Below are 14,327 nucleotides of genomic sequence, written 5' to 3' on the forward strand. Positions count from 1 at the left end.
GCTAGCTGACCTCTGATAAAGAGGAAATACATACTATTACTCATCTAAAAGTTATATAATAGAGACTGATGCTAACACTGATAAGAAGTAAAATTGTTTTAAACACTAAACAGCACATTTTCAATATATTCTCATCAAGGCTCTTATTTTTAAAAATAATTGTTTTACATTTGCAATTATTTATTTGAAAGTACAAATAGCCTGCCATGTCTTAAAGAGAGCTTCCATTATGAAAATTTGTCTGTATAATCCTATATAGCAGAGGTAACATAGTTCTTAATTCCTTTTAAGTTCTTTGTGATTCCTGTTAAGTTTTAGTGGCTGTTTATCTACTGACCACATGGTGTCTTTTGTTCCACTTTCCATATGTTTTTTTTTTCCTTTTGCTTTGTTCTGTTTTACTATTTATTAAATTTATTGGGGTGACATTAGTTAGTAAAATTATGTAGGTTTCAAGTGTACATTGCTATAATACATCATCTATACATTGCATTGTGTGTTCACCATCCAGAGTCAGTTCTACATCCATCATCATGTTTTTAAGGTTTAGAAGCAGCTATTAGTACCAGACATATTTCTAGATTTGCCCACAGCCATGTAAAAACTGTGATTCAAATTAATTCTATTTATAACAGAAAAGAGTGTATCTAGTAGAAAGAACACTACATTAGGCATCAGGAAAACCAGGTTTTGATTTCCATTATGTCAGTGATTTATTATGTGACATCAACAAAGTCACTTACCTTATCTGTTACTGACAATGGATGTCTCAATTTTTACTAAAGCAATTTTATTACTTGGATGTACTTGGTCATGGAAAAGAAGTTATAAATTGGTAGACATAATAATGTGTGTTGTGAATTAGCTTCCTTTTGCCAACTTTTACTATATTTGTTCAAATAAGTCCCAACATCAATATCAATTTAATTTCCTACCTTTCTATAAATAAAGAGTAATGAGATCAATGGATAAATTTTACCTAACTATCTAGGTAATGACTTGTTCATCTAGCAAGATGTGATTGATGTCTACCAAATGTTGAAGGTTTTAATAAAGAATCATATGAGGTTTTCCAAAATATACATATGTTTCAGGAAACAATGAACAAAGACTACGTTATCTGAATATTCTCTAAGCAATTATGCTTAATGGATTAGCTAGGGAATTTAGAATACATAGAAATATGGGTCCAATATAAAACTATTATAAGCCCAAAACAATACTTAAACTTGTTGAGTGATAGATTTACCATTTTGAAAAATGGAAATGAAAAAAAAAAATATATCCATGTCTTGCAGCAATCAATTAATATGTTAATTTTAATGCTTCCAAAATATTTAGGATGATGCCAAGATGTCACAATTTTTATTTCAATACTAATTAGGAAGAGCCCTTTCAAGATTGCAGCAAATGGCAACATTTGAACATTGGCTATAGGTTAGATAACAGTATTGCCTTAATTTTACATTTTCTCATTTTGATGACTGTACTGTGATTACGTGCTAGAATGTTCTTGTTCTCGGGAAACATAGACTGAAATATTACTGAAGTGTTTAGAGATAAAGGGGTATGCATGATGGCTGCTACCTACTGTCAAATGGTTCAGAGGACAAAATAAAGAGATAGATAGATGACAGATGATAGATGGATGGATGGATGGATGGATGGATGGACAGATAGAGATAGATGTAAAGCAAAGTTAAATGTTAACAATGGCTGAATCTGTATGAAGGGTATATAGGAGTTATTTACACTGCTCTTTTAACTTTAATGTAAGTTTGAAATTATTTCAAAATAAAATGTGAAAAAAGCCCTTTTGAATAATAGCTCACAGTAGATGTGGTATATATACACAATGGAATACTATTCTGCCATAAGAAAAGATGAAATAGTGTCATTTGTGACAACATGGATGGGTCTTGAGATTATTATGCTAAGCAAACTAAGTCAGACAGAAAAAGTCAAGAACCATATGATTTCACTGATATGTGGTATATAAACAAAAAACAACAAAAGAACAAGACAAACAAATGAGAAACAAAAATTCATAGACACAGACAATAGTTTAGTGGTTACCAGAGGGCAAGAAGGGTGGGGGGTGGGAGATGAGGGTAAGGGGGATCAAATATATGATGAAGGAAGGAGAACTGACTCTGGGTGGTGAACACATAATGTGATATGTAGATGATGTATTAAAGAATTGTACACCGGAAACCTATGTAACTTTACTAACAATCGTCACCCCAATAAACTTAAATTTAAAAAAAGAAAGAATACTAGCTCGTAGTAACAGAAAACTGTATTTAAGTCATTAACTTAATATTATAATACAAAAATAAAAAATAATAAAAATAAGCGTACCTCAAATGGAGCTCATTCATTAATCGAAAATAAATATCTCAGATAACCTTTCTTAATACATGCAATAATAAATAAGTACATTCATTAAGTGAGTGCTTGAAAATTTTATAGATACAGGAATTCAAAGGTTTATCAGGTTCTAACAGCTTCAGTAATTTTTTTTAAAGTGTATAGTTTTTAATGTTTTAACACGTCACTCATGAAACCATCACAACCAAGACAATCAACATATCCACTCCCAAATTTTTTCTTGTGCCCCCTTTTTATTTAGATAAATAGACTTTATTTTTTAGAGCAGTTTAGGTTTATAGAAAATTTGAACAGAAAGTATAGAGTTCCCACATACTCCCTGTCCTCCTCCAACAGTTTCTCCTATTACTGACATCTTGCGTTGGAGTAATACATTTGTTACAATTGATGAACCAATATCAATATATTATTAACTTAAGTCAGCTTCTATGATTTTTAAGAGTCTTGGCTGATATGGTACTTTGCAAATGTATGCAAACAATAAAGCCATAAAAGAAAAAATACATCTAGTACTTAACCCATTGTAGAAATTAGTTTGATCTGTGGATCCACAGGGAGAGGCCGCAACCTCAATGGATAACTCTTTTTAACAGAGTAATCTTGAAGCAGAAGAACTAAGCCAACCTGCAAACTTTTATACCACTCAGGACACAGAGCATTCCACATAATCACTGACACCGTGCCTGAACTGTCAGCAACTTCCAAAAAGGTCTAAAAAAGAAAAAGAGTAAAAATACATGCATATTTGTTATTTTTACCTACAGGATGTTAAATTTTTAAGAATGAGGAAGTAAAACTATCGTGGAATGACTAAATAATTTCTGATATTGTATGACAGAATCTATAACTATGAAAAGTTACGAATCAGGAATTTTTAGTGATATGAGAAAATACTAAAGAAAATGTTAAGTGATACAAAATTTTATGTACTATATGATCGCCAGTTTATAAGATAACTTAATACATGACATACATAGTCATATGAAATATGACATGCATACATATACAGATGGATGTGATATATACAATGTAATATTATAGATATATATACATATATGATAAATGTTGTAGATAATATGATATATACACACAAAAAAGAGAATAAAACACATTATAATGTTAACAGTGGCTCTCTCAGATTGGTATGATTTGGGGTGATACTATTTATCAGCCTTGTTTATATAGCTTTCCACATTTTCCAAATTCCCTAAAAGAATACATAACTTTTATAATAAAAACTTAATAAAAAACTCAAAATAATTATTGATAACACGTGAAAATACAGTAAAACATAAAGAAAAAAAGAAATCAAGAAAGTTCTCATCAGCATCATATGGCACATAGAGTCAAGACAACAGAAAGGTGTCAGAGACATTTGACAATTAGAAGGTCTCTTGTGAGTGACCAGTTGAAGAAAAACGCCAAGCTAATTATGCTGAGGAGTAAATGGGAGGCAAGAAAGTGAAAACATCTAGTGTAGACTACTTCTTCAAGGAGCTTGCCTAAAGAGAAGAGAGGAAAAGGAGTCCTGAGATCAAAGGATATTTATTTTCCTTTATTAAAATGGAAGACTAGACTACGTTTATATGCTGGTGTACAAAGCACAGTAGAGAAGAAAACGTTGAAGATATATAAAAAGGTGTGAAGGAGACCAGCTGGATCAGGTAATTAAAAGTTACCAATACAGAAAGAATTAAATTGAACATATAAATGCTATTTAAACATAAATTATCCTCATATGGAGTCCTGTCTGTAAGTTATAATCTATTACTGTTAAATTAACATATAATAATATAATATTTTATCATTACTTATACCTGGTATGGCTCAATCATGTTTTTATCAGGTTTTCCATAATATCGCAGTCTTGATTTATGCAAGATTCTCACAAGCAAAGCAGGAAAATTCCTTCTGTTATTCCAGGTCATTTCAAGGTGAGAAAGGGAAATTATTTTGGTATCTAGAATACAAAATAGAAGAAAAATATATTCCTTAGTATGTCATGGTAATATCAAAATTCTATTTTAATGGTTAAAAATAGTAGCCAGATCATACCCGAAGTAACACCTTTTCGCCAGCTAAGCCACATACCAAACTTAGTAATACACACTATCCCTAGTAATAATAGGTAATATATATGACTTACTATGTGCCTGGAACATAGATAAATACCTATATTAACTAATACATTGTTCCATCTAGAATGCCCTCCACCTGTTAAACTGTTTAATTACTTCCTAGAAGACGAATCTAAACTCACCTCCCTTTTTGTGGAAAACACTCAATGCCATGGATTATTTTCCTACTACTAAGCCCTCACATACCTAACTTATAGAATTGCTTTATGATACATTTCTGTATTTCCCTCACCTTAGTCTCATAGATGTAAGTTCTATCTTTCCTAAGAATGCCAGACATGGTCCTGTATCAGGGTCTTTGCACTTGCTACCCTCTCTGTCTGGAATGTCTTCCTCTTAGTCACTTCCAAGTGACTTCCTTCCTCCTCTCCAAGTTTTGCTCAAAGGTCACCTTCCCAGTGATGTTATCCTTAACATTCCTATTGAAAACTGATTCCTTTACTTTTCTCACATCCCATTTTATTTTTCTATATAGCACTTATATGCCATATAATTTACTTTGAAATGTTTTAATCTCCAAGCCTGCTAGCAAGTACAAGAACTGCTTAAAAGCTATTCACCATCTTTAAAAGATTAGCTTGTATTTCTGATTTTATTCTTCCTTGGGTTAAGAAGCGTTCCACCTGCAATTCTCTCCACATTTTGCTCTCTCATAGACCACAGTCCCAACTTTTAAAACCTGAATTTTTGTTTGTTCCAATATTTATTTTGCTAAGGCATCTTCCACTTCCATTTTTATTTACATTCATGTATCACCTATTCAACATTATGGCACAAAAACCATACTTGTAGTTTCTTTTTAATAAGAGTTTAAATGGTATTTTTATCATCCTACCTGTACCATTAAAAAAAAAAAACATTATTTTTAGTGTTAAGATATCTAGTGTAATTCTCCTTCCAGATTCTTCCAGTACATTACTAGCGCAGGATCACAGGTCCTAGTATTTGATCTGATATAATTAAGTGATTTTCTTTTTAATATGGTCAAATCGTGGATCAGCTCTGAATTATCCGGAGTGTATGTGGAACACTCTTGACCAATGAAGGCACATACACCTCCCTTACTGGGTGCAAAAATTCAAGAGATACATGGTTTTATAACACCAGAGTTATAAGAGCCACTGTTTCTGTTATAATTGGGTCTAGAGAGTTAGTTGTGATCAGACATGTGGCTGGTTAACATTTTCCCAGTTTAGGTTTTTAACTCACAAACTTTATAGAATATACATATCTCTCAAATCCAAAAAGAAATTATAGACTGTACATAGACAATGAAGAATGTTTAAATTCATAGAAATAAGTGTATTCATTATCAAAAGAATGAAAATAAATAAACTAGATATTCAATATAAAAAGATAATAAGCAATAGAACAGTGATTCTCAAACTTTTTGGTGTAAGAACCCCTTTATATTCTTAAAAATTATTGAAGACCTCAAAAGCTTTTGCTTATATGAGTAATATCTATCAATATTTACCATATTGTAAAGTAAAACTAAGAAATAAAAATTATTCATTAATCCCCGTAAAATAACAATAACCTATTATATATAACATAAACATGTATTTTTAAAAAAAATTACTGTATTTTCCAAAACACAAAAATGTATTGAGAAGAAAGGCATTGTTATACAGTTTTGCAAATCTCTTTAGTCTCTAGCTTACTAGAAGACAGCTGGATATTCATATTTTCTTGGTCATTCTGTTGGTTTCAATGTCATATGTCATGTAGCCTGTGGAAAACTCCACTATATACTTTTGAGAGAATGAGAGTGAAAAAAGTTAAATAAAGCCTTAGTATTGTTATTACGAAAATAGTATTGATGTGAATCCCCTGAAAAGGCCTTCGTGGCCCTTGAACCACATATTGAAAAAAAATGTTGCAAAAGAATAAACCTAAGGAATGCGAAAAGGAATAAACGTAAGAGCTGAAAAAAATTAGAAAGCAGTAGAACTGGTACATCCAATTCCCTGGAAAATGGAATTAAAAGGTAAACCTTTGACAAGTGCAATCGTGAAGAAAGAAAACAAAAATACAATGTTTGAAATGTGATCGACTATAAACATAGAAAAACTTGAAAATATCAATGTATTTCGTTGGGATTATATATTTTATAATCCTCTAGGAAATATTATCAATATTGCCTTAAGAAGCAGAAGAGAACTGGAATAGGCCAATAACCATGGTCGAAAATGAAAAAGTTCACAAATAATGACATCCAAAAATGCCCCAGGTTCACATAGTTTTATAAGAAAATTCTAACAACTTTTAAAGAATAGCTCTTTCCCTTAACTATAAGTTGTCCTAATACAGAGTAAAATACAGAAATTGTACCAATTCATTTAACAAACTTAGATAAATCATGAAAAAACATGACAGAAATAGTACATAAAACTATAAACCCAAATCATTTGTGACGGCACAACTCTTAAATAGAGTACTTACAATTTCCATATACCAGTATGACACATTTCATCATGACCAAGCAGATTCCTAAACATCCTGTCTTAATCAGGAGGGGGATGTTATAAATTCTGAATAATTCTAGAGATTGACACAAAAATGCAAGTTTAAATAATTTTGTTAGAAAGTTAAGGGTAACCACTAGGAAAATACAAATATAATGTATAACTTCTAAAGCACTAGAGAAAAAAATATTTAAATCCTGCAAAAGTTTAAAAAAACCATGACATATAGTAAATATAAAGTAGGATTGCAAGATCAGGTACAAACATCATAAACACATTAAATTTAATTGTATTAAATTCACCTCCTAAAAGAAAAATAAATAACTGGTTTGTGTCAAAAAGCAAAATTTTAGTTTCCTAAAAGAGACAAACCTAACATAAAATAGAAATAAAGGGATGAAAAAAGATACATACACTAGGTCAGTGATTCTCAGAGTGTGGTCTTTGCACCAACAGCATCATTAACACCAGTAACTTGTTAATGATGTAAATTCTAGGGCCCTATCACAGACCTACTGAATCAGAAACTGGTGGTGGGGCCCAGCAATCTGCATTTTAAAACACTTTTGAGGTGATATGGATGCCCACTCATGTTTAAGCACCATTGCTCTAAATGCTAACTAAAAGACAGCAAAAATGGTAAAGACTACCATCAGACAAAATATAATTCAAGGCAAAAAGGGACAGAGAAATTCCATATTGATAATGAGTAAAATCCACCAACAAGATATTAATATCTTATAAAATGTTATACAGCTGTTTATAGCAACAGCTAAATCAAAAACATTTAGACATATAAGGAACAAAACCAGCATCATAAAGAGAAGCCAATATTTCTCTCAGAGAAATGGGCAAAAAAATAGATGAAAAATAAGGATATGAAATATTTTCATTAAAATTTAAAACTTGATATAATAAGGAACTTCATATCTAATAAGTAAACTCTTTCTAAACGTCTGGGGGTTAAATAGGAACTCAAATTTAAAATTATAAAATATGACTAACGAGTAACAATAAAATCTCTACACTTCAAAACCTGGGAGGATGCAGCCAAAGCAGTACCCATGGGAAATTTCAGAATTTTAAAAGCTTTTAGAAGAAATAAACAAGGAAATAAATGAACCACACATTCAACTCAAGAAGGTAGCACAAAAACATAATGAACAAAGGAAGTAAAGGAATCAAAGATGATAGAAATTAAGTAGAAAATTTCTCGCCACTATAGACTTCTCAATTAGTAAAGCCAAGGGTCCTTTTTTTTTTTTTAATACCAATAAAATAGACAAACTTCTGGCAAGGCTAATCATGAAAGAAGGTGAACACAAAAAAATCAAGAATGTAAAAGGAGATATAACTAATAAGACAGATTAAAGACTAGAGTGCTGTATACAACATTGGAATCTAGGTGAAATGAGATTTCCTAGTGAAATATAAATTCTCAAAAACAGCACAATTGGACTCAAATAGCATAATTGGATTCATTACTTTTTCTACAAGAAATTAATAAGGAGTCATTCATCCAACCCCCAATCCTGGCCCAAGGCCCCAGATTCAAGTACTTTCGGGGGTTAATTCTACCAAACCTTCAATGAACACATGATTTCTGTAGACACAGAAGAATGAACAAGCTTCCCAATTCATTCTACTAGGCTAATAGTCATTAATCTGATATCAAACTTGGACTGAAATACTTCCCCCCCAAAAAAAATAACAAAATTTAATAACCAAATTCACTTGAATATACAGATATAAAAATAACAACCATGACCAAGTAGAGATACAAAAGTGGTTCAACATTAGAAAATCCATTAATGTAACTTATTTCATTCATTTTTTAATTCAATAAACACTTACTGAATGCCTACTGTGTGCCAGACATTGTTCTGGGTATAGGGAAAGTGGCTCACAACAGTAAAAAACCAGAGACTTTGCCCTCATGGATCTTATAAACTAGTGGGAGGAGGAAGAAAACAAACAAAATAATTTCAGAGTATTATCAATTCTGTGAAGGGTATGTGCACTGTGATGTCATAATAATAAGTGGGTAGGGAATACATATTTAAATAGTTCTTTTGTAATATTTTTTATATATTTGAGTTGAATCCTGAGGATGGGGAGGAACTTTCCAGGAAGAGGAAATAGCTGGAGCAAAGTACCTGAGGCAGGGAAGAGCTTGGAAGTTTGAGGATCAAAAAGAAGTCTGGTATTGCTGAGGCAAAATGGAGGAGAAAGGTTAGAGATGAGGTTAGAGAGGTGAGTAAGGGGATTATATAGGACAGGGGTCTGCAAGCCATGGCCCATGAGCCAAATCTGGCTTGCTGTCTCTTTTTGTAAATAAAGTTCTATCTTAACACAGCTAAATCCATTCATTTAAAGATTGTCTTTGGCTGCTTTTGCAATACAATGACAGAGTTGAATAGCTGTGACAGAGACACATGTAGCTGTCAGAGACAAAAAGATTTACTATCTGGCTCTTACAGACATAGGGCCCTGTGGACCCCAGTAGGAGGTCTGGATTGTCCTCTAGGTGCAATGGGGAGCCACTGGAGAGATTCAGGTGGGTGAGTGGCATAATGTGACTTCCATTTTAAAAAGTCATCTTTGAAATCACAATATTGGTTACCTTCGGAGTAGGATACTGACCAGGAGAATGCATGAGGGAGCGTTTTGGGGTGCATGAAATATCCTATGTCTTGATCTAGCGGGATGGTTAGATAGATGATAGATAGATAGATAAATATATATATATATATACACATATGTGTATATATATATATATGAAAAATATATCAAGCTGTATTTTTAAGACTTTGTTACTTTACTGTGTACGCATTATACCTTAAAAGTTTTAAAAGCACAAAAATGCACTATAAACAAAGATAAGAGAAAAGGGACAGAGTATACGAAAATAATTTACAATATATAGCAGACAAAAACTTAAAACCCATTAGTAAAGAAATCCTATAAATTAGTTAGGAAAAGTAACAACATATAATTTAACTATAGTACAATATGAGAAAATGGATATAGATAGATAGATAGATGTCTATATCTATCTATCTATCTATCTATCTATATATATATACACATATATTCATTGGAATGTAAATTAGTACAGCTTTCTCAGAAAATGATTTGTCAATATCCGTCACATTAAAAAAGTCAGATACTTTAAACCAGCGATTACACTTCTAGGAATCCATCCATTCAACAGAAATACTTAAACATAGTGGCAAATATGTGTATACCCTAATGATCTTCAGCCCTGAATCTAAAATAGAAAAAACAATAACTGCCTAAAATTACAAATTACCTATTCACAAGGGAATGTTTATATAAATCATTGTACATCCATACCATGGAAGACTGTATGAACAGATGTACATTAAAGATGCTTAAGACAAGTGGAAATAGCAAATCACACAACACCATATAATTCTTTGTTTGTTTTTTTCAAAGATACACACCAAATGGATGACAGTTTGGAGTTTTGAGAAGACAACTGAAGGCATAAGAGGAGGGAAAGGAGTCTTTCACTCCACCCCAACATTTTATTATTAAAAATTTCAAACACAGAGCAATCCTGAGTGAACACCAGTATACCCACTTCTAGATTTTGTCATCAAAATTTTACTATACTTGGGTCTTACATTTTTAATACAACATACTTTTTTAAACTTTTGGATTTTTAGCACATGGACATTGCCTTTTGTAATAAAAATATGGTTTCAATAATGAATAGATATTGCTTTCACAACCAGAAAAGTAAAATATATTTTTACAAAGTAGTATTCCCCTTTTAATTCTTCTTCTAGAGCACCAAATTTTCATTTATATATTCAATTCTAAAAGTAAAAATGATCAACAGAGTAGTGATGCACTGTTGCCTTATTCCACGCTTGAAATTAAAAAATATTATTCCGTTATTTCATCCCTGATATTAGTATCTTGCTTTTAAAGCTTAAGTTATTTAAATCATCCTTGGTTACACGTTTCTAGAACATCTTTTTTTCCCTTATAATTGGATATTAGTTTAATTGCACATTTTTGACGCAGTTATCTTTTCACTCTCAAGTTTGTTGCTCTTACACATCATAGTAAGATTATCTATGGTCTAGAATTATGACTGCAATATTAAACAAAACAAAACAAAATCCTGAAAAGCAGTAAATGTAGAAAATTATCATCTTTCCCGCTCAGTACTTTCGCTTTATTTTTTGCATTTTATGTCTTCCCCATTCCATACACGTGCATGCTTATAGTACTATCATTCCATTCCCCTTACTTCCATCTCTTATGGATAAAATATATTTGAGAGCAGTTGCTGATGGCGAGCTGGCATTTTCAGGTTAACTTCCTACTTTTGATACAAAAGAATTGAACTTCTCTGATCAGTATTGCATGTTAAAAATGAGAATTCCAAGTCTTCCCCAAAAAATCACCCGTTCTAAAAGCCATATTTACATAACTTCTACACTCAAAGACATACAAATGGCGTTTCATTAATGTAAATTATTAAGGAATAAATCACAGAACATCCTTTTTTGAAAGAAGGTTAAAATATGCAAAACCACAAATATTTACAACTTTTACACCAAATTCAAACCTATACATTTTCCAACCAACACAGAAAGTACTATTTCCACAATTGGAATGGGAATGCCATTAAGATTAATTTCACTCAACTCAAACATGTAATGAACACATGAGGAATAATAACTGCGACACCAGTGTGTTTGCCAGATTAAACTTAAGATGTATTCTGAGACTTCCTGAGCTGCTACTTATACAATCAAAGCAAGACACAAGCTGTGCAAATTTTATTAAGGGACCATCTCTCTGTCACTCCTGAAAAAATTTTGTCTACTATCACTCCCAATGAACAATACCAAAGCACCTTCGTTTCCTTTCCCAATAACGCAAGCTCTCAAAAACTATTTTTTAACCTCTCCGTCGTTCCCTCCGATTACTTACTGTTAAAATTGTGTTCCTCAGGTTGCTTGTTGGTTAACCAGATATCTCCATACGGATCTTCATTATTCCACAGGGCTAGGTAATGACTCTTCCCGCCCCTTAAAGGCCTCTCCGGTATCTCCTCATGCGCACTATTTCTGAAGGGAGTTTCTAAAGAAATAGTTTCCAAGGTCTCCCCACAGTGGACGTTATCCATGCATAGGATCCCCTGGCCTAGCCTTCTCTCGTTGTAAAGACACGAGACTCTGAAAATTTTCATTTCTATGCCAACTTTAAGGATATTTTTATATACGAGAAAGTTCAGACTGGGGTCCAGGTAGCACTTCTCCTGGTACACCCCGTCTGAGATCGTCACATCATAGCAGTAAAGGGGAGGTTTAGGTATCGTGTCGCGTGGCTCATCCTCTAACAGGTACCTCTGGACTGCCAGCACAGCAACAGGCACCACCTCCGAGGGGGTGACCCACTGGAGAGGCGAGTCCATTATTTGCTCAAGAACCTTTTGGATCCAGGACATGGGCCCTTGGGCACTGGCTCTTCGGATCACCCCTCCAGGGACCGCAGCCCGATTTCTCTCAGGGTTCCGCCGGTCCAGCCCAGCATGTGAGGGGCCGGCCTGAGGCTGGTCTAACTCACCAGACATTATGGGAAAATTGCGTACCCTCTTCACACCCAAAAGCTAGTTTGTCCGGTCCAAAGCTAAGAGACTAAGAAACCGCGCGCTTGAGCGACGAACGCTACTCTGCCCCGACTGACTGGAAAGGCGCCGCTCCTATCACAACTGCAAAGACCTTCCGCGCGCGTTCATCAACTCTTACGCCCCGCCCCTGGGGTGGCGCTCTTCCAAGGCGCGGTTACTAAGCATCACACACGTGGTTACGTAGCAGGTCCTCGGACCTGGTGCCCGCTGGATTGCCAGGGGAGGAAGAGGGAGAAAAGCCTTGGTTGTCATGGTTTCCAAAGCATAAGGGGGGGGGAGGGGAAGGAGCGCTCTTGGCTCTTCTAGATAGGAGTGTGTCGAGAGGCTATGGAAAAGAGAAAGTGGCTAGAAACGGGGTGCAAGTAATCATAGCTCAGGGTTTGGGTGGTTTTGGCCTTGAACCAGCAACGAAAGTAAATTAGAGTTGGTTAATATACGTGAATGTGACAACATGGGTCTCCTGTAGTGTGAAGGAAACAAGATAATATATGCACAGTCTTCAGGACAGTCTCTAGCACAAAAAGTCATCCATAAATGTTAGTTGTGATTGCTATTAGCATTAGCATAATTGAGTGCTGGATGGGTGAATTAGTGATAAAATGCAAATGAAAACAGAAAATTAGAGAACTCTCGTGGTGAAGAGCTGTCTTTAGATTCCTTAAAATGTACTTAGGTTTTATACAATACCTGGCTTAACATAAATAGGATATAGAATTTCAGAAACTGCATTTCTAAACTACAAGGAATGTGTATGGAATGAACGTAAAGTAAAAAGGCTGATAAAAATAGTCAGAATTGAAAATAAAACATTTGTTATGTGTACCCAGATGTGCCAGTGTACACAGAATATAATAATTGCTATAATAATACGTTTCAAAATGGTTATAGATTTGTTTAGATTATATTAATCTCCCTTTGCTCTCCATTTCATCATTATTTATTCACTAATTCTGAAGTTCCTACTATGAGGCAAGCACTGTTGTAGGCCGTTGGGGTTAACAGTAGTCGGGCTCCTTTAATCAAGCTTCTTTTCATTGCCATTATTAGTATTTAGCTAATTTACTCATTCTACACATATTTCTTGAATATCTGCTCTGGGCCAGGTACAGTCTTGCTATGGAGACAAAAAACATAATAAGGGGGAAGGGAGAGGAGAAGGCGGGAATTAATATTTTATATAGCGTGTAATTAGGGAAAGGATCTATATTAAGAGATTGAACAGAAACCTACAGGAATTGAGGGAGTGAGTATGTGGCTATCTTCTGAAAGGGCATTTGTATCAGAGGGAATAGTTAGAGTAAGTTTTATGAGACAGCAGAATGCTTGATATTTTGAAGGAAATGCAGAAGTTCAATAAGTGCTATTGTTACTATTATTCTAAAAGGCAGATAAAGACATAACATAAAATCGTAGAATGCTAGAACTATAGGGAGCCATTAGGTACCCACTAATTCAGTGTTCTTCAAATTACGGGTTGTGAGGCATTAACAGAGTCATGCAGTCATCTTACTGGGTCACTACCAACAAAAATATGAAAAAGAACCAAGCAGAACCTGTCGAAGTGCATTGCACATGCAAGGATGAGGATGGCTTCATAAAATTTTTGTTTCAGATTTGTTGGTATGTATATGTGTATACTGGGTCATTATGTAAAAT

The 14,327-nt window shown here is 33.7% G+C and overlaps 1 protein-coding gene across 1 annotated transcript in view; it reads right to left on the bottom strand.

Annotated features, from left to right (window-relative positions):
• Nucleotides 1-12,635, bottom strand: part of RADX (RPA1 related single stranded DNA binding protein, X-linked) — a 60,336-nt gene extending 47,701 nt beyond the window's left edge. The window contains exons 1-3 of the mRNA XM_033115262.1: nucleotides 11,972-12,635; nucleotides 4,209-4,351; nucleotides 2,910-3,102 (exon numbers count right to left, since the gene is read on the bottom strand). Of these exons, the coding sequence (XP_032971153.1) occupies nucleotides 2,910-3,102; nucleotides 4,209-4,351; nucleotides 11,972-12,614 (979 nt within the window). The 5' untranslated portion in view covers nucleotides 12,615-12,635. The remainder of the gene's footprint in view (nucleotides 1-2,909; nucleotides 3,103-4,208; nucleotides 4,352-11,971) is intronic.
• Between the last annotated feature and the right edge of the window lie 1,692 nt (nucleotides 12,636-14,327).

The sequence above is a fragment of the Rhinolophus ferrumequinum genome, chromosome X, assembly GCF_004115265.2.
Source record: "Rhinolophus ferrumequinum isolate MPI-CBG mRhiFer1 chromosome X, mRhiFer1_v1.p, whole genome shotgun sequence".
Lineage (NCBI taxonomy): Eukaryota > Metazoa > Chordata > Mammalia > Chiroptera > Rhinolophidae > Rhinolophus > Rhinolophus ferrumequinum.